The 18,554-nt window shown below is 49.9% G+C and overlaps 1 protein-coding gene across 2 annotated transcripts; it reads right to left on the reverse strand.

Annotated features, from left to right (window-relative positions):
• Positions 1-7,335: 7,335 nt before the first annotated feature.
• On the reverse strand, positions 7,336-17,829 carry CCNQ (cyclin Q). Of its 2 annotated transcripts, none has more exons than XM_053578912.1 (5): positions 17,522-17,829; positions 15,126-15,309; positions 13,492-13,624; positions 11,478-11,705; positions 7,336-7,836 (listed from the first exon to the last, which is right to left on the reverse strand). In XM_053578912.1, the coding sequence occupies exons 1-5, from the start codon at positions 17,637-17,639 to the stop codon at positions 7,747-7,749; spliced, it is 753 nt and encodes a 250-aa protein (XP_053434887.1). In that variant the 5' UTR covers positions 17,640-17,829; the 3' UTR covers positions 7,336-7,746. The 2 variants fall into 2 exon arrangements, with proteins under 2 accessions (XP_053434887.1, XP_053434888.1); XM_053578913.1 differs by having other exon boundaries at positions 7,336-7,776; positions 17,522-17,826.
• Between the last annotated feature and the right edge of the window lie 725 nt (positions 17,830-18,554).

Consider the following 18,554-nt stretch of genomic DNA (forward strand, 5'->3'; position numbering starts at 1 on the left):
AAAAAAATGAAAGGCTCCTACATTCTGGTCTGGGTAATGTGTGTGATTTATTATTTGCTGAATTCTCATGCAGAAGAAAATGCCAGAGCTTGAGAAGCTGCAGTCAGGACTGGTCAACTTCCCCTGGGCATGCAGCAGCCTGGCTGGTCCTCATGCCCATGAGGAACTGGCCAGTTAGCTGGCACAGTGAGAACACACTCACTGCTGGAGTGACCAGCTGTCTTGACCTGAAAAGGCTTGTGATGGAATATTCCAGACCAGTGTCCTCACACAAGGGTGGGGTCAGGTGGTCCTCAACAGTCGTGACAATTCAGTGCAAGCATCAGAACCTGGCACACTCACACACTTCCTATGTTTTTTTTTTTTTTTTTTAATTTTTTTATTAAATCTAAAGTGTATACAATGATATGATTATGGGGCATCATACACTCACTTCATAAACCATTTGACACATTTTTATCCCAGTGGTTAACATAGCCTTTCCGGCGTTATCTCAGTTACTGTGCCAAAACATTTATATTCTACATTTACCAAGTTTCGCAAATACCCCTGTAATATATTGTGCTAAAATATAACACATCACATAAAATGTCGCATGTTAAGCACTTTCAAGTGCATAGCCTGATGGCATTCAGCACATTCACGGTGTTGTGCTGCCATCCCCATTGTCCTTGTTCCTCCTCCTAAACTGAAGCTGTCCCACCAACTCCCTGCCCCTCCTCCAGCCCCTGGCACCTGCCACTGCACTGTCTGTCTCTATGGATCGAGCTGCTCTCATCTGCGGCCCCACATAGAGTGTGGACCTTAAAGTCTTTGTCCTTCTGTGACTGATTTATGTCACTGAGCCTGCTGTCCTCAAGGTCAGCCATGTTGGAGCACGTGCCAGCTTCTCCTTCCTTGATAAGGCTGAATCGCATCCCCTTCCTGGGGAGCCCACGTTTCGTTTGTCCATTCTTCCCTCTGCGGGCACACAGGCTGCTTCCACCTTTTGGCTATTGGGAATAATGTTGCTATAAACACAGCTGTACACAAGTCTCTTCAAGACCCTGCTTTTGATTCCTTTGGGGCTATACCCAGAAGTGGACTTGCTGGATCATAGGGTACTTCAACGTGTACTTCTCAGCAAAACCATCATGTGGCTATACCATTTTCTGTTCCCATCAGCAGGGCATGAGGGTTCCAATGAGAGACTTCATTGTCTCCACATGCAGAGTCCCTATGCTACCTCTGGACACCCACACATGAGGACACCCATGCTGCATGGCACCACCCCTGCTCAAACCTGGAAGAGCCAGGAAGGTTTGCGGTTGAGACTTGCAAGTGACCACTGTGGTGATGGCGCAGAGACTCTGCTCACCTCATTTCACTGGATTTCTCTATCACCCTTAAGGCTTGGCCACCCCAGAAGATGCATTTTACAGGAAGCTGCGAAGAGAAGAGAAAAATGACTTCAAAGTTCCCTCTAACTACCAGAGTCCATGTTTTCAAAACAGGCAAAAAGTCAAACAGCACAGCACTGTCATTTTATTGGCATGCCAGCCCATCTTCAACCATAAGGCTAAGTAGGTCTAGACTGAGCCAAATTCCATATCCAGACAGCTGGCACCTTATGGAGAGATATTTGATCCCCCCCCAAAAAAAATCATGAATTTCTGTTGGCAATGCTCTTTCCCATAGACTTCTGCTATCAAATATGACATAGCTTCCCATGGCAAAAAATAGTTACTTAGCCAAATGGCTGGGGGCGAGAGAGCACAACAGCTGAGCCCTGGAAGTCTGGGCACATGCTAGGATCCTGGGTAAGGCCCAGGTACAAAGTCCATGTGGCCAGGGTAACAAAGTTCCACAAACTGGGGGCGCTTCATGCAATAGAAATGGATTATCTCACTGTTCTGGAAGCCAGAAGCCCAAAATCAAGGTGTTGGTAGAGCCATGCTCCCTTGTGGAGGCTCTAGGGGAGGATCTGTTCCAGGTCTTTCTCCTAGCTTCTCATGTTGCCAGCGATCCTTGGCATTCCTTGGCTAGTACACACATCGCTCCATATATAAGGTCACACATATCAGCCTCCATCTTCATGCAGCCTTCTCCCTTCCCTGTGTCTGTATCCTCACATGGCCCTCTGTGTGCATGCCTCTGTGTCTCTCGGTATTTTTAGTAGCTAAACATTAAAAAGCATTATTCTTCCCCATGACACAGTCTAGTGCATGTTGGGAGATAGAGGAGTTCTTTCCAACTTGTGATTCTGTCATCTTAGAGTTATTTGTTTCTAGAAGTTTAGATGCAAGAAAAGATGGAAGCAACACACTCGCTCTGAAGTGCTTACAATGACACCTGTAGCATGCTCATGTGCTTCCCAGAGATGACCCTAGCTGGAATAGGTGAGCACAGGTTTCCTCCACCACAAGGACTGTGGTTACTTCAAGCAACTACTGTACTCTTTATGGTTTTACACTTTAACCTCCCACCAGGTCAAAGCATGGGCTCTGCTATCACCTACTAGGTGAGTGGCTTTGTGCCAGAAGATACCTCCCTCAGTTACCTCATGTGTAAAATGTGATAGTAATCATCATCATCATCTGCCCTGTGGGGCTATGAGCATCAAATGAGGTAGCTGAACATGTGACTCAGAGCAGTCCCCAGCACTCACCACCCAGTAAGAGCAGGTCAACATTTCACTATTATGTTGATGAAGAGCCTGAAAATCAGAAAAGCCCACGGGGGCTATCAATGGAACACCACCTGGCCATTGCCAGCTTCCACAGGAATCACCAGAAGGAACCCTAGTAGCTGTGTCGGGCCCTGTGCTGGTCACCACCACACTTTCTCAATCATTCCTTCCAAAAAACAGATCTGAAACTCAGAGAAGCAAAATACCATGCTCCAGGCGGCACGTCTAGTGGGACTGAGCCATGTTCATTCTATTAGAAATCACACATTCCCTTCCTGAATTGCAAATCAAAGATGCTGGTGGGAACTCTTATGGTCTTAGAGAATATATTTTCTTTTTTAAAAAAAAGTATTTATTTATTTTTATTTATTTATTCATTTATTTTTTGAGACAAAATCGCACTCTGTGCCCTGGGTAGAATGCCATGGCAACATAGCTCACAGCACCTCAAACTCCTGGGTTTAAGCAATCCTCTTGTCTCAGCCTCCTCAGTAGCTGCGACTACAGGCACCTGCCACAACACCCAGCTAATTTTTGTTTCCATTTTTAGTAGAGACGGGGGTCTTACACTTGCTCAGGTTGGTCTCAAACTCCTGAGCTCAAGCAGTCCACCCGCCTCGGCTTCCCAGAGTGCTGGGATTACAGGCATGAGCCACCACACCACCAAGCCTGGCCTGAAAGCATAACTTGGGATAACTTTTGATACATACCTATGTTGGATGTGTTACAATCAGGGTAGATACTTTACCCATCACCTCATACATTTGCCCAAGGTATGGTTTGTGGGGAAAAGTTTCAAAAGCTTCTGTTGCAGCTACTTTGTAGTATAAAGTATCTTACTGTAACCATGCCCTACTGAGCAGCTGACTCCAGAACTTACTCCTGGTACCCACTGCCCCAGCCCTCCCCAGTCTTTTTCTGCTTCTATAATATCAACTCTCTTGTATTTTTTATTTTTTGATTCCCCCATGAGTGAGGTCATGTGATATTTGTCTTTCTGTGCCTGGCTTATTTCACTTACCATAATATCCCCCAGGTCCATCCATGTTGTGGCAAATGACAGAATTTCATTCTTTTTTAAGGCTGGATAGTATTCTATCCCACGGATATCACAAGTTCTTGGTCATTTGTCTGCCAACAGACACTGAGGTTGATTCCATGCCTTGACTATTGTGAACAGTGCTGCAATGACACGGAGTGCAGGTGTCTACTGATTTCTGTTCCTTTGGATATATCCCCAGCAGGGCTCCTCACCATACTGTCCCCATACAGCACACTGATTTACATTCCCACACACAGTGAGCAAGGCCTCCCTATTCTCCACCCCCTCCCCAACACTCACCATCTTGCCTTTTTAACAAAAGCCACTGTAACAGATGTGAGGTGAGACCTCATTGTGATTTGATTTGCATTTCCCAGTGATGAGTGATGGTGAGCATTTGTCATGTACTTACTGGCCTTCTGTGTGTCTTCTGGAGAAATGTCTATTCAGTTCTTTCCCCCATTTTTTTTTTTTTGTTGTTGTTGTTATTGTTGAGACAGAGTCCCACCCTATGCCCTGAGCAGAGTGCAACGGCATCGTAGCTCACTGCAATCTCAGACTGGGGCTGAGCATCCCACTGCCTCAGCCTCCAGAAGCCACTGGAAGTACGGGTGCTCACCACAGCGCCCGGCTGGGTTTTTCATTTTTTAGGAGTCATCGGGTTGTCTTTTTGGTGTTGAGTTCCTATATTCTGGCTATTAACCCCTCAGATACACAGTTTTCAAATATTTTCCCCCATTCATTGTCTCTTTTCTCTGTTAATAGTTCCCTTTGCTCTGCAGAAGCTTTTTAGTGTGATGTGACCCCATTTGTCTGATTTTGCTTTTGTTGTCTGTGCTTTTGAGGCCTTATGTAAGAAATCCTTGCTGAGCCCAATGCCATGAAGCATTTCCCCTATGTTTTCTTCTAGTAGTTTCCTATTTTCAGGTTTTACCTTTAAGTCTTTAATTGGTTTTAAGTTGGGTTTTGTAAATGGTGAAAGAGTAGGGGTCTAAGTCTCATTCTTCTGCATGAGAACATCCAATTTTCTCAATATTATTTACTGAAGAGACTATACTTTATCCAATGTGTGTGCTTGGCACCTTTATCAAAAATCAGTGGGCTGGACACAACTACCTCCTCCGTGCTGTCACCCTCCATTGCACTCACAGCTTTCTGCCCCTCCTTCTCATGGCTCTCAAGGGACTATGGCAAATCCTCGTATGAGACAGATCAAAATCAAGGCTGGCATGGTGAAGCAATTGGTCAAACAAAAAGTGATATATGAAAAATCCTGACCCTAAGGATATGCCTCACACTAAAGAGAGCCCCAGGAGGTGCTCTGGACTCACTGCCCCACTCCAGCTATATTGAGAAGGCTAATAAAAGTCTTTTGCCACTGTGTGGGAGCTGAGCTGACACCTGGTCAGTCTCCCTTCTTTTTTTCCCTCTATTAAAGTCTGTCCTTGTCCCTGGATTGGCCTCCTCTCCTTTCTTGCGAACCCTCACCCTGGTTCTATGCCAGAACCTCTCAGAGATCCTGCAGAGTCCCAGCTGATGATCCCAGGCTGCCAGCAAAGATTGGAAGGTGCATATACTGATCTTCAGCAGATGTTAGAAAGTGAAAAAGACTGGGAAGAAGCTAACGAATATAAAGCAGCACATGTAGTAGTGGATTCAATGAAGTTAGAAGCCTGAAAGTTTTCTGTGTAGGGTGCTTTTGCATAAAATCCTGGGGTCCCTTCTATAATTCATTGTTTTTAACCACTGCCATGTGTTCAAGTATTATGAGAATGTGATTCTTTTTATGAGGTTGCAAATATTTTATCTTTGCCAATGTAGTGTGTCAAATAAATGAATTTATCTAATAAAATTGTTTATTTCATATCTTAAAAAAAATCAGTTGCCTGTTGATGCCTGAATTTATTTCTGAATTCTCTTTTCTGTCCCACTATTGTGTTTTTAAGCCAATACTGTGCTGTTTTGGTTACTATAACTTTGCAGTGCAATGCCTCCAAATGTTTTTTCTTTTCTTTTTTTTTTTAACACAGGTCTCATTTTGTCACCCCAACTAGAGTGCAGGAGCATCATCATAGCTTGCAGCCTCTGACTCCTAGGCCCTCAAGTAATCCTCCTGCCCCAGTCTCCCCAGTAGCTGGGACTACAGGTGCCCACCACCACACCCAGCTAATTTTTCTATTTTTAGTAGAGATGAGGTCTTGCTGTTGCTCAGGCAGTTCTCAAATTCCTGACTCCTGCATATCAGCCTCCCACAGTACTCGGATTACAGCTGTGAGCCATTGCTCCTGGCCCACCTGTTCTTTTTGCTCGGGGTTGCTTTGGCTATTTGCGGTCTTTTATAGTTCCATATGAATTTCAGGATTTTTTTTTTCCTATGTCTATGAAGACTGTCATTGGTATTTTGATAAGGACTGCATTAAGTCTGTAGCTTGCTTTGGATAGTAGAGACATTTTTATATTACTTCTAATGAACACAGGATATCTTTCCATTTGTTTCCTCTTCAATTTCTTTCACAAAAGTTTTATAGTTTACAGTGCAGGGGTCTTTTACCTCCCTGGGTAAGTTTATTCCTAGGCATCTTATTTTTGGTAACTATTATAAACATAATTGTTTTATTGATTTCTTTTCAGAGAGTTCACTATTAGCTTATAGAAATGCCACTAATTTTTATATTGATGTTGAATCCTGAAATTTTAGTGAATTCATTTATTAATTCTAATAGTTTTTTTTGGTGAAGTTCTTAAGGGCAGACATTGATCACTTTACAGCAATAAGATATGCTCTGGACTAGAAGTTCCTGGAAGCTTCAAGTTCTAGAAAATCTTATCTCAATCTCTCATTATTACACAGAACCCTGGAGGATCCAGGGGCAAGTAAGTACAAGACAGCAGACATGGAATGATGATGGCACTGTGGAGGCCACCATCCATGTCCCACAGCAAGGGGTAGACAGTGGTGGAGGTGGGGATTGCCATCTAGGTTCCTCCCTATTACCTTTTCCAGCTCATCTTCTGTCACAGCTGCCTGTGCCTACCACGGCAGGTCAGTGTGGCATCCCTAAACTGATGGCAGGATGAAGAAGACTTCTGTCAGCCCCCCATCACAGCACACTAAAGGGAAAGTTCCAGAGTCCTCACCCCCTCACACATGCCACCACAGTGGCAATCCTAGGAGGCTGCCTTTGTATTCAGAGCAATCTAGAAAGCTCACCTGAAGAGTCTGTGGTGAATTGCACTGTGCCTCAAGCAACTCAGGACAACTAAGTGGCATGCAGTCACCCAGGTGTCCAGGATTGAACAGGGTCTTAGAGGACATCCAGGCTAATGCTCTGGTCAATACAGCCGCATCATTTATCAGTTCTCAGAAACCTAAACTCCTTTGCCAGAGTCTGGCACCAAGCAGATGTCCAGCTAGACATGAGTAGCATGAAACAATAACTCTGTCAGCCAAGTGCTCCCCAGGGCAGGGCAACTCCCCATACTGGGAGTCTCCCTCATTGTTTCTCATCCCCTCTTCCCTTGGGGAAGGCAAGGAGTATCATCTGCCACCAGGCCCCCAAATCCAGGAGGGGCGAGGAGCACAGGGGCATAGAGCACACACAGGGCTCTCCGTGATTCACGTTATCTTTTATTACACAGAATAAAGTCCCACCTCTGTTGCACATTCACACCTCCTACAAACTAGCTTTTAAAAATCCCCAGGGGCGCAGTCCCATCTGTTTCTGACTGTCCTTGCAATGACGTCATGCCACAATTGTAGCCAGAGTCCTCTCAAAGGACAAAGGCAGATGTAGCTGCCTCAGGTTAGCTGCACACAGCCTGCCCACTGGAGGGGTGGCTCCCATCATCATCTGGACCATGACTGCTGGGTACAAAGCGGCAGCATGTGTCATCGCCTTCACCAGCCCATCTCCAGCAGCACAATCAGTCCTCCCAGCTGGTCCTCTGGGGACCAGCCATCATGGCGATGTGGTGGCACCATCCCCAGGCAGCCGACCATCCTGGGCTTCTCTTTGGGCAGGCCTGGGCCAGGGCCTTAGGGGAGCTCTGTGTCCATGGTATAAATCTGAATGAGATCAGACACAATATTATCAATGATTGCCTTGGTAAGGTCGTCACTAAATACCTAGAAAGGAGAAGGAAAAGGTTCCAATTAGACTCCCTTTGTGTTAAACAAGACCCTGGTCAATAAGCACAAAATCACACTTCATGGGTGGGAAAGGGAAACGGGGCTTATCTATCCAGGGTACGGTAGCTCTCCTGGCAAGTCAGTTCAGTTCCGGCCTGTTAAGGCGAATCAAAGACTTTACGAAGCAGAGAAGATACCAAATGGAAGGAGGCCTTCGTGATCAGACAGGAGAGGTGACTCATCCAAGATCACACAGCGAATTGGTGACAGAGCTGGGCCCAAAGCACTGGCTCTTGCCTCCTGCCTACAGCTTTCCCAGGACCAGGGAATTCTGGCAAGAGGAGTCCCACTTCTAGAAATAGGCAGCTGAGTAACCTGGACCCCACACCCACCATAGCTCATCCCTGAGGAGTACATGGACCTGTTCTATAGCCTAGACTGGACATCCAGACCACTATGTGCAGGAATGCTCACAAACTGTGAGGTAATTCCTCAGGGGCCCAAAGTCAGAGCATGTGCAGCAAGGGCCAACCCACGAGCCTGAGGTCCACACCCTGCACCTGCCAAAGGCAGGTCTGGCCCCTGCCCGCTCCTGGAGGATAATCTCCAACCTAACAAGAGCATTGTGGTTCTGCAGGGCCTACCACCCCGCCAGGCAGTCTACACTAATGATAGAATTTATGGGGACAGCCTGGGCCACATGCCATCAGCAGGACCCCTGGGTGGCAGTAGCCAGTATAACCTGGTCAGCAACACTGGGGGGGGGGCCATGACCCACCCCCAGTAAAATCCTGGACTGGGGAGGTCCAGGGGAGTCTCTCTGATTGGCAATACTCTGCTTGCTGTCACCCACCACTGTTCACACATGGCTGCTGGGAGAATTCTGCACCATCCATTCTACATCCCTGGGAGAGACACCCAGAAGCTATCACCGGGCCTCCCCAGCCCCTGCCCTGTATACCTTGTACCTCTGCTGATTTTAACCCATATCCTTTCACTGGAGCAAACCATGACTGTGAGTGTGATGACTTTTCTGAGTGCTGAGTCCTCCCAGCACATCACTGAGCCTGAGGGTACTATTGGGGCCCCCATGATAAGGGAAATAAAAAGCAAAGCAACAGACTTTAGTCAGATGCTGTAGCTACCCTGTGCCAGGAAGTTGATACCTGGAGAACCAAGGGAAACAAGGTCAAGGCCTTGGACTGAGCCAAAACAAGAACTAGATCTACATTCACTCCTTCTGAACCCCCCAAACAAACCTAAGTTCCTCCCAAGCCTATAACCTCAGATGGGAGATGGGGACCTGGAAACCCTCCAAGCCCTGACACAGGAATTATGGCTATCTCACACAGGGCTCTGGGTGGAAACTAATATTCCAGAAAAGACAGGCTTGTGTGTCCACCACCTATGTGCTCCCAGAGACGTCAAGATAAGAAACAACCATTAAAAAGCATCCAGGGCAAAAGGTAGAAGCAGCCTGTGTGCCCACGAAGGGAAGAACGGACAAACGAAACGCGGCCTCCCCAGGAAGGGGATGGATTCAGCCTTAACGAGGAAGAAGGAGCTGGCATGTGCTCCAGCATGGCTGACCTTGAGGACAGCATGCTCAGTGACATGAGCCAGTCACAGAAGGACAAACACTGTGTGGGGCCACAGATGAGAGCAGCCAGGCTGTGCACTTCAATGTGGTTAATGTGGGACATTTTATGTAATGTAGAGTCACCACTTTTTTTTTTGAGACAGAGCCTCACCATTGAGGATCACTATGTTGCCCTGGGTAGAATGCTGTGGCGTCACAGCTCACAGCAGCCTCAAACTCTTGGGCTTAAGCGATTCACTTGCCTCAGCCTCCCAAGTAACTGGAACTACAGGTGCCCACCACAATGCCCGGCTATTTTTTGTTGCAGTTGTCATTGTCGTTTAATGGCCTGGGCTGGGTTCGAACTCACCACCCTAGGTGTATCTGGCTGGTGCCATAACCACTGTGCTACGGGCACCAAGCCAAGTCACCACTATTAAAAAGAATAGTTCATGGTAGGGGACAATCCTGGGACACCAGCAGAAGGGACACAGACTTAAGTCCTATGAGAAGACACTGTTTGGGGATATCAACTTCTGTTTGTAGGACAAAGACTAGCAGTGGCTAGAAATAAGCATTTCCTATTTTCAGAAAGAAAGTCATGAAGGGCACTCAGCGGAGCTCTGGGTGCCACATCCTGTGACACCGTGTGATGACCAGCAGCATTTTTGAGCCCCTTACCAACCCCACTCCTCTGGCGAGTCAGGGTCAGCACCTCCTGTGGCAGAAGCTGGCATAGTGTTGGCGCAACTGCACCAAGTATGAGGTCTTGAAGGCAGCTAGTCGATCAAGCTTTCCTGCTGAGCCCCTGGCAGACTAGTGACAACAGAGGCAGCTGCTGCAAGAAGTGATCACCCATGAGCACGAGGAGGAGAGTGTGTCACAAGGCAGGCCTCTGGCCCTCATGCCTCACAAGCCCCCAGGCTGTAAGAAGAGCTACCCCAAAAGGGGCAACTTCTTCCCAATTTGAGAATCCTGGGGGAGTTTGTGCTGCCCAGAAAACAACCTCCTAGTAGGGCTGCACGGGGCTATTTGGGCTTGTGTTCCTGTCTGGACACCTGAACATGGCACAGAGAGGTGGCACTGGCACACTAGTGCAGCTTATGAGCAAGCAAAGGCAGACAGAGTAGAAAGAAAGAGGCAGAGGACAGCCAGCACCAGGGGAACAAGTGACAGTGCTGTAGGTCCCAGCAGCTGAGGGGCCAGGACTGTCGTACCAACCAGATGTCCTCATAGAGTTTCTGTCACTACCAGATTCCAACCACTCAAGGACACTGCAGTCACACTGTCTGAAAGTCCCTGAGAAGCCTGAGCATAGAGCCATACTGCCTGTCCACACAGATGCTCTTCCCCGTACACTGCCCAGTGGCCATACATCTGTCCTGAGACCAGAACTACAGATGCCTGTCTTCAAAGCTACAAGAGCATCTAGTACATGCCAGCTCTAGGCACTGACGTGGCTCTGGGTGCTTATCACTGGGGGTGTAGAGGATTAGACGGGCCATAAAGAAGGGAAAGCAGCAGAAGGTGGGGGCAGGCAGCCCACCCCCATGCAGTGTCTGGCAACCCACACCTTGCAGTAGGTGTGAGTGAGGCAAGGACTCACCCTCTCACCTCTCTGCCAGGTAGATCCACCATCCCCTGAGACGGGGGATTATCTACCCACCCAGCAACACCTGTCACCTCTCCAGCATACCTACCCCTCTTGGCTGTCCATCCAGCTATCTGTCATCTGCCCATCTCCCTATGGAGTTCTGTCATGTGCCACCTAGCCTTATCAACCTGTCATCCGCACCAAGGTCTCACTCACTCTAGTGCAAGTGCCTGAGTCCCCAGGCTCAGCCAAACCCTGCCCTGGGACTTCCAGCTTCCCCCTCCACAGACCATCTTAACAGGAAATTTTCTTTTTTTTTTTTTTATTGTTGGGGATTCATTGAGGGTACAATAAGCCAGTAACCCACACCTTTCTTGCTGAATTATTAATAAGAAACTGGTCCCTAGTTACAAGGACCTCTGAAAGGAAAAGAGCACAGTCCAGGACACCAAGCGGTTACCTCACCTGCCACCATGGCTTCTCGGCCTCAGCCTCAGCAGGCACCTCAACTCCATAGACCTGTAGGGCCAGGAAGAGCACTGCCACAGCTATGTGCTGAGCCTGGAAGCGGAGGCACAGACCCCCATGGTAGCTGTCCCGCAGCAGGGCCCAGGCAGTGACGGCAATGGGGGTCCGCTGCCAGCTGTAGCGGTTCAGCCAGTTCTTGAGGGAAAGCAGGTAGTGAAGCAGGTACTGCAAAGACACGTATGTCAGCCACTCTGCCTCTGCACTCCCGACAGCACTGCCATCCCTCCACCTTGCTACCTCCAAGCTGTCAATCATGTCACCACCCTGTTCAAACCCTCTGATGGCTTCTAGGTCACTTAGGAAAGTGACCTTCTCCTTCTCCTGGCCTTGTCTCCCAAGGCCCTTGTCCCATCCTGAAGCCATGTTTAAACACACAGGGATACTCACCCCAGGGCCTGCCCACTCCCATGCTCAGGAGCAGCCCCAAGGAAGCCCTCGCCAACACAGGGCTCTGCTCCCACACCAGGACATCATGCAGGACCTGGTGCTCTGGAGAGCAGTGCCTCCTTCTGCAGGGCAGAAGTGCTGAGCTCCATGTACCCAGCCTGCCACCCAGGGCACTTACGAGGACTAGATCGCAGCTACATCTTCCCAATTAGTGCCAAGAACCCACAGCAGTGCCGTCCTTCACCACAACACCTTATTGACCTGCCAGCCCAGCTGTCAGCTCCCACTGTCAGAACATAGCTGTTCTGCCCGCATGTCACACAATACAGAAAAGACATTGGGAGCTCCCCAGACAGTCCTGAAGACATATGTGTATGTGGGACCCTAGCACGCCATAGAGCAGCGGTTCTCAACCTGTGGGTTGCAACCCCTTTGTAACAATGAAAGTACATCGTGGCATTAGAAAAGTTGAGAACCACTGCCACAGAGGAAGGCTCCATCTGTTACTTTCTTCCATCCTTAGGCCCTAGCCCTGGCCAGAGAAGGGAAGGGGCCAGCAGGCTCCCTGAATCAGTTCCCCGTCCTGGCATGGATCACACATCCTCCAAGGCCCGAGCACTGTCCTTCTCTGAGCCTTGTCACCTTGACAACACTACCTTGAAGCCACCAGTCCAGTTCCCACCTTCCCCTGGGATACTGACCAAGCATTATGCCACCAAAAAGCTATTGTGCAAACATCTGGAACCAGAAGCTCCCAGGGCTTAGGAAAGAAGTGTGCAGGGTGATACAGAAGAAGTGGAGGTGACAAAAACAGCAGCACGAAGGATCTTTGTGTGACGGACTTGTTTTGTACCTTGACTGTGCTAGTGGCTACATGAAAGCAGATGTGTGATAAAACCGTACACAACTACACATCCACACTGTGCGAGTAAAGCTGGGGGCTCCAGCAGACTGTCAGCATCCACACCCTGACTGTGACACTGTGTGACACTTTTGCAAAGTGTTCCCACTGGGAGACTGGGGTAGCTACAGTATCACATCAAGTGCTCCTAAGAGTTGAACTTTCCCTCCTGCTGCAGTTTGAAATGGTTCTTCCGCTGAGACTTGCATGTTCCCAGAAGTTAAAAGTATGCTACTTAACTCGGGTGCCTTAGCTTTCCTTGTAGCTTTCTAAGCACAACTGAGCTGGATGCAAGCTCTAAAGCCTAATAGCAACTTACAGGGACAGAGACTCTGGAAGATTGTGAAACCAGTCCCACTTCCCTGAGGCTCAGCAAGCACATGTCTCATGTGAGCCACGGGATGGACAACAGTTCCACAGAGCCCCACAGATCCAGCCCGTAGCCTCAAACAAGTGGGCAAAAAAGCAAAAGCTGGAATGAGCACTGCTTGGGAGGACCCATGGGAGCCAAGCAGGTGAGGCCAGCTGACCCAGCCACTGTGTGTAGAGTCAAGAGCCTTAGTTCACCAGGGCTACCTTGCTCTCCTCACCTGCTAGGCTCTCAAGCATTAAGGGGAACACTTTCAGGACCCAGAACAAAGAGCATGGCTCCCCAGCACGTACCTTGTGGGGGTGCTGGAAGGAGACCTGGAAGCGCAGAACTCTCAGCATGAGGAGCTCACATTGCACGACACTGTCCCGCAGCTCCCAGAAGCGGGAGTCCAGCTCCAGGGGCTCACTGCCAGGGTTGAAGTACCTGAGAATAAATGACAGCATGTATAGCCACCAGAGATTTTTCCCCTGAGAAACGAGATGGCTTGAACTGGTTGAGCCTTTAAGTCACATGATGTACAGATACAAACTGCAGTGTCCCTCTGTAGTAGATGAACACTAGATCATTTTATTTGCGTTTTTATAAGATAATTCCTCATTTACACATCTAGGGTACAGAATGAAAACAGTAATGGACAGAAGAGAGAAGGTGGCTCCTAGTTTTAGACCAATGGGCCATCCACTATCACTCAGCAAGATGTCAAGTGCAAGGGTTGGCTCCTGGTGATGGCTCCACAGGAAGTGGAAACCAGCACACCCAGCCAATTGTACCTCCTGTCACAGTCAACCTGGTGCTAGAGAGTCTTTGTCACCTCAGGGACAATGCCCAGAACTCTTACTCTGGGCTCAGGGAAGTGTTTAAACATATCACAGGAATGATGTGTTCTGAAAAGTGAGCATTTTTCATTGTTATATTCCAAGACTGTCTTTCCTTCTTCCCAGATCTTTCTGTCCTACTTCACTGCACACGCCCACTACACTCCCACCTACACAAGACCCCCAAGATGCACATGAACAGGATTCACACTCAGCAATCAAAACTCTCTGCCAATGACTCATCCTTCCCAACTGCTCACTAATTTCCCATCTCCCCTAGAACCCCCTTGCCCCTCGTGCCCCTAATTAGGGATCTGCCCCATGTCCCCTTCCATCGCTCCCCTGCTGAGGACCAGGCAGTTGTGGGTGGACACCACCTGCCCTCCCTCAGTCCTTCTGTCTTTATCTTAGTCTCTCCAGCACACTGGGACCCTGACGTACTTTTTCCATTACCTGTTAATTTAAAAAGCAGCAAAACAAAAGTCTTCTTTCCTAATGACTAGAGCTCCTGGAGAGACCCATGACACAAAGCTAGTCAGTAACTTTCCACAGGTGACATGGCTTTCTCTTGGGCCCCCAGGGTCTTGGGGAAGCCCACCAACCAACTGGGTGCCTACATCCTTCCCCAGAAGTCAACTGCTCGGTACTAGCTGTGCCACCACATGCCCACAGCAAGGCAAGAGAGGATCCTGAACAACTGAGTCTTGGTTTCTCAGATCAGTGAAATAAGATGACCACCTAGCTGGGCCCACAGCCTCCTTGCGCACACGTTCAGGCCTGCAGCCCACATGGCCCAGCTGGGAGGAGGTTCTCTTGGGTGTGCTCTAGGCCTGTGGCAGCCCAGTCTCCCTGGAAATGCTTGCTAAACTCTCCGTGCCCAAGCCCCATGTCACCCTTCACGTGGTCCTCAGGCTTCATTCCCACAGCCCCCTGGGTTCCTGATACTGGGTTCCTCCCACTCTGGGTGCTAGTGTTTCTGGCCCTGGTTTGAGCCAATCCAAGTGCCTCTTTAAGCTTGATTGTTGAGCCCTGGAGAGCAGGGGCCAGTGGGAGCTTCTGGAATAGAAACCAGGAAGCCCTCTCAAATGCCTTGGCCTGAAAGCCATTACCTGTTGGACACATTGATGATGTCACGGGTACGCAGGTGCTGCTCCTCTACTTTGCCCGCCAAGTAAATGGAAGACATGGCAACCAGGTAAGGATCATAGGCGTCCAGGTTGGTTTCACGGAAGAACTTATGGTAAATGGTGCAGGCAGTGGCAATGGGAATGGACCGCATCCCCAGCTTGACTCCTACACAGAAAGAACAGGTGAGAGGGTACTTCAATCCCACACTCACCCCGGTGCCAACGAGGAGAGCTGCTGCCATAGGCCCTGTACGGGCAAGACTGAGAACTGTGTCTTTCACTGGGTCCCCAGGGCTCTCAAACTCTGAGAGGCTACCAAAGTCTGTGAGGAGGGTGTTCAGATGCAGTGTCCTGGGGTTCTCAGATTCTGCTCTTCTGCCAAGTCTCCAGGTCATGCCCAGGCCTGGGATCTGAGGGGTCCAACTACCACTGGCATATCAGCTTCTGTACAAAACCTTGGAAAGGACCATACACTGTTGTGTGTCTGGTTTCACCTTAGCAAGCATTTTAGAGGGCAACCACCCGGCAGCTCACCTAACCCAAATCCTAACACAGCAGAGGTAAAAGCCATCAAACAGATGTCACCAGTCCTGAAGTCACAGATGATACTCAGCACTGATGTCCTGGTCCATGAATTAGAAAAGGCAAGCAAAGCAAGCAGGGTGACTTCTAAGGGCAACCACATGCAGAGCAGAGAGGGAACAACATTCATTGCCATGACTGGGCATCCAGGAAGAAGACCAGCATGATGAGAAGTGGACAGAGCATAAGTGGGTTTATTCAGGGATGAAAGCCCACCTCCACCCTAGTCCTGGACAGCTCCTAAGGAAATCATTGCAGTGGGTCACAGAACCAAAACAAATTCAGGACAACTAGAATTAATGAGAGTTAAGTAGCATACAGATAGAGGAAGGGGGAGAGCAACCAGCAATCACCCATTAAAATTACGTTCACCATCCTCTACTAAGAAGGTAGCCCAGTTTGCTATGGCTTCTGTAATACATCACACACATGTTCTCACAATCCTGGAAATCTGAAGTCTGAAATGAGCCTTTAGAGGAGTAAAATCAAGGTGTCAAAAGGGTTCTTCTAGAAGCTTGGGGGACAATCTGTTTCCGTGTCTTTTCTAGCTTCTAGAGACTGGCTGTGTTCCTTGGCTCATGGCCCCTTCCTTCAAAGCTAGTGGTGTAGCATCTTCTAACTCTGTTTCATTATTATGTGGGATTGTCCTGTCACTGTGACTCCTTCTGCCTCTCTCTTACAAGGATGGGTCTGGTTACACCAGGCCCACCCAATAATCTAAAATAATCTCCCCATCTCATGGTCCCTAATGATTCCTGCAAAGTCTCTTTTGTTATATAAAATGACATTTGCAGGTTCCAGGGATTAGCACAAGAAAATCTGGGGGATCAGTATTTAGCATCCTACAAAGGGCAAAGATACATGAAACACATTTATAGAGAAGTCCCAGGAAGTGATACTTAAAAGAGCTTTTTGCATTTCAAGATCTAAAGTTCAGTTATGCAGGCAATTCTATATGGGAGCCTCATTCCAGAAAGGTGGCAGGTAAGGTGGTACCACTGACATGACTCTCTGAGGTGGTGGATGGCAGCAGCTGATGGGATGCTGGTGTCCTTATACACTTCGTCACTCTTTGCAAATTAAAGTAAATGTACAGATCACTGGATTAGGGGTCCTGTACCATCTCCTCAGACCCTCTGTGCACTCTGGCTTGAAAGCACACTTGCTGGGTGCCCCGCAGAGTGCACAGCAAGCAGTAAAAGTAGAAAATGACTGTCCGCCAGCCGAAAGAGATATTGTTCTCTCCAGGAATTGTGGCTTCCTTGCCTTGCCTTGGAAACAGAGCACCGATCACCACTGTGGACACCCTGGCAGGGTTCCGGACCGGACCCTGGGTCCTACGTGCAGATGTGGCCAGAACTACCCTATAGCACGCTCCAAGAGGCTTCGGCCCACCAACTGCCATTCTGTCTCCCTGGGACACGGGTGTGGCAGAGAGCGTAGCAGACTACACGGAGCTGTCCGGCTTTGGAGGCCTGCCCCTGACTACACCCTCTTTGGGCCTGCACCCCTGTCTGTGCAACTGGGGCACCAGCGTATACCTGAGGGCCCAAAGCCTACTGAACCGGGAGAGGCGGAAAGGCAGAGGTCCGCAGTCCGGAGCAGAACCTCCCAGGCCCCGGTAAGGCGCTGTCGTCCGGAAGGCCTGACCTTTTCCCTCTGCCTGGCCGCGCCTCCCCACGAAGCGGCCCGCAGCACCGCCGGCCGCGGTCCACCGGCTCGGCGCCGCGGTCGTGCGGCTCCGTGGCTCAGGCCTCCACGTCCCGTCCGCGCCGCCCTGTACAGGCCGCGGTTACCTGCCTCCATGATGAACCTCGTCACGCGGAAGTGCACCCTGGCGTCCGGCGCCGGCCGCCCCTCGGGCCTCCGCATCGCGGCCCCTCCGCCGCCGCTCTCCGGAATAGCGGCCTCCATGAGGCCCGTTCCGCGGCTCCACCGCCCCGGGTCGGGAGGAGAAGCGCCTCCGCCGCACCTGGGCCGGCTCCGGGGGCAAATCGCAGCGGGCTTGGCCACCGCGCCCCGCCCCTCCCAGCAGGGCCCGCCCCGTCCTGGCCGGCTCGGCCCCCGGAGCCAGCACGCGACAGCGCGACCAACGGCTATCCGGCCACCGCGCAAGCGCAGGCGCAGGCGCAGAGGCCACAGCCGGTGACCGTTGTGTACCGGCCAGCCACTGGACGTCACACTCCCCGCCCCGCCAGGCCCCTGTCTGGCCTCCGGAGACACACCCCGCCCCACTGAGCAGACACGGCCCGCGAGCGCCTTGAATCCGGCCCCGGGAGGCCGAGAGCTCTGTTCCCAGGAGCAGGAACCAGTGGAGTCTGGGACCAACGGCATCACTAGTTACCTGAGCCGCAGCTCCCCGTGACCTAGCTCTACTAAGGTGTCTCCCTGGACTGGCGGCCCAGCGTGGCTTAGGATGGACAAAGCTAGCAGCTTACAGGACTTCTTGTTGAGACGACAGGCCAGCCGCCACTGACAGGGGAAGATGTGCTTGTAAAACCCTAATGTGGATGAGCCCCAAGGAAACGCTGTGCTTAAAATGTGAAGGGGGCGTTTCCTAAGGGGGCGGTATGGGCGTGGGGTCTGATCTTCCAGCCTCTCTGCTTGGGTTAGGGATTTGCTTTCTGCTCACCCTTCCAGCCCGGTGCACAGTAAAAGCTTAAATGTTTGAATGTTTAGTATTGACCTCACGTATTTGCCTTCCCATATTTCGTTTGTGTTTTTGTTGGTTTGTTTTTTTTGTAGAGACAGTCTCACTTTATCGCCCTTGGTAGAGTGTCGTGGCGTCACAGCTCACAGCAACCTCCAATTCCTGGGCTAGGCGATTCT

Source organism: Nycticebus coucang, chromosome X (assembly GCF_027406575.1).
Source record: "Nycticebus coucang isolate mNycCou1 chromosome X, mNycCou1.pri, whole genome shotgun sequence".
NCBI lineage: Eukaryota > Metazoa > Chordata > Mammalia > Primates > Lorisidae > Nycticebus > Nycticebus coucang.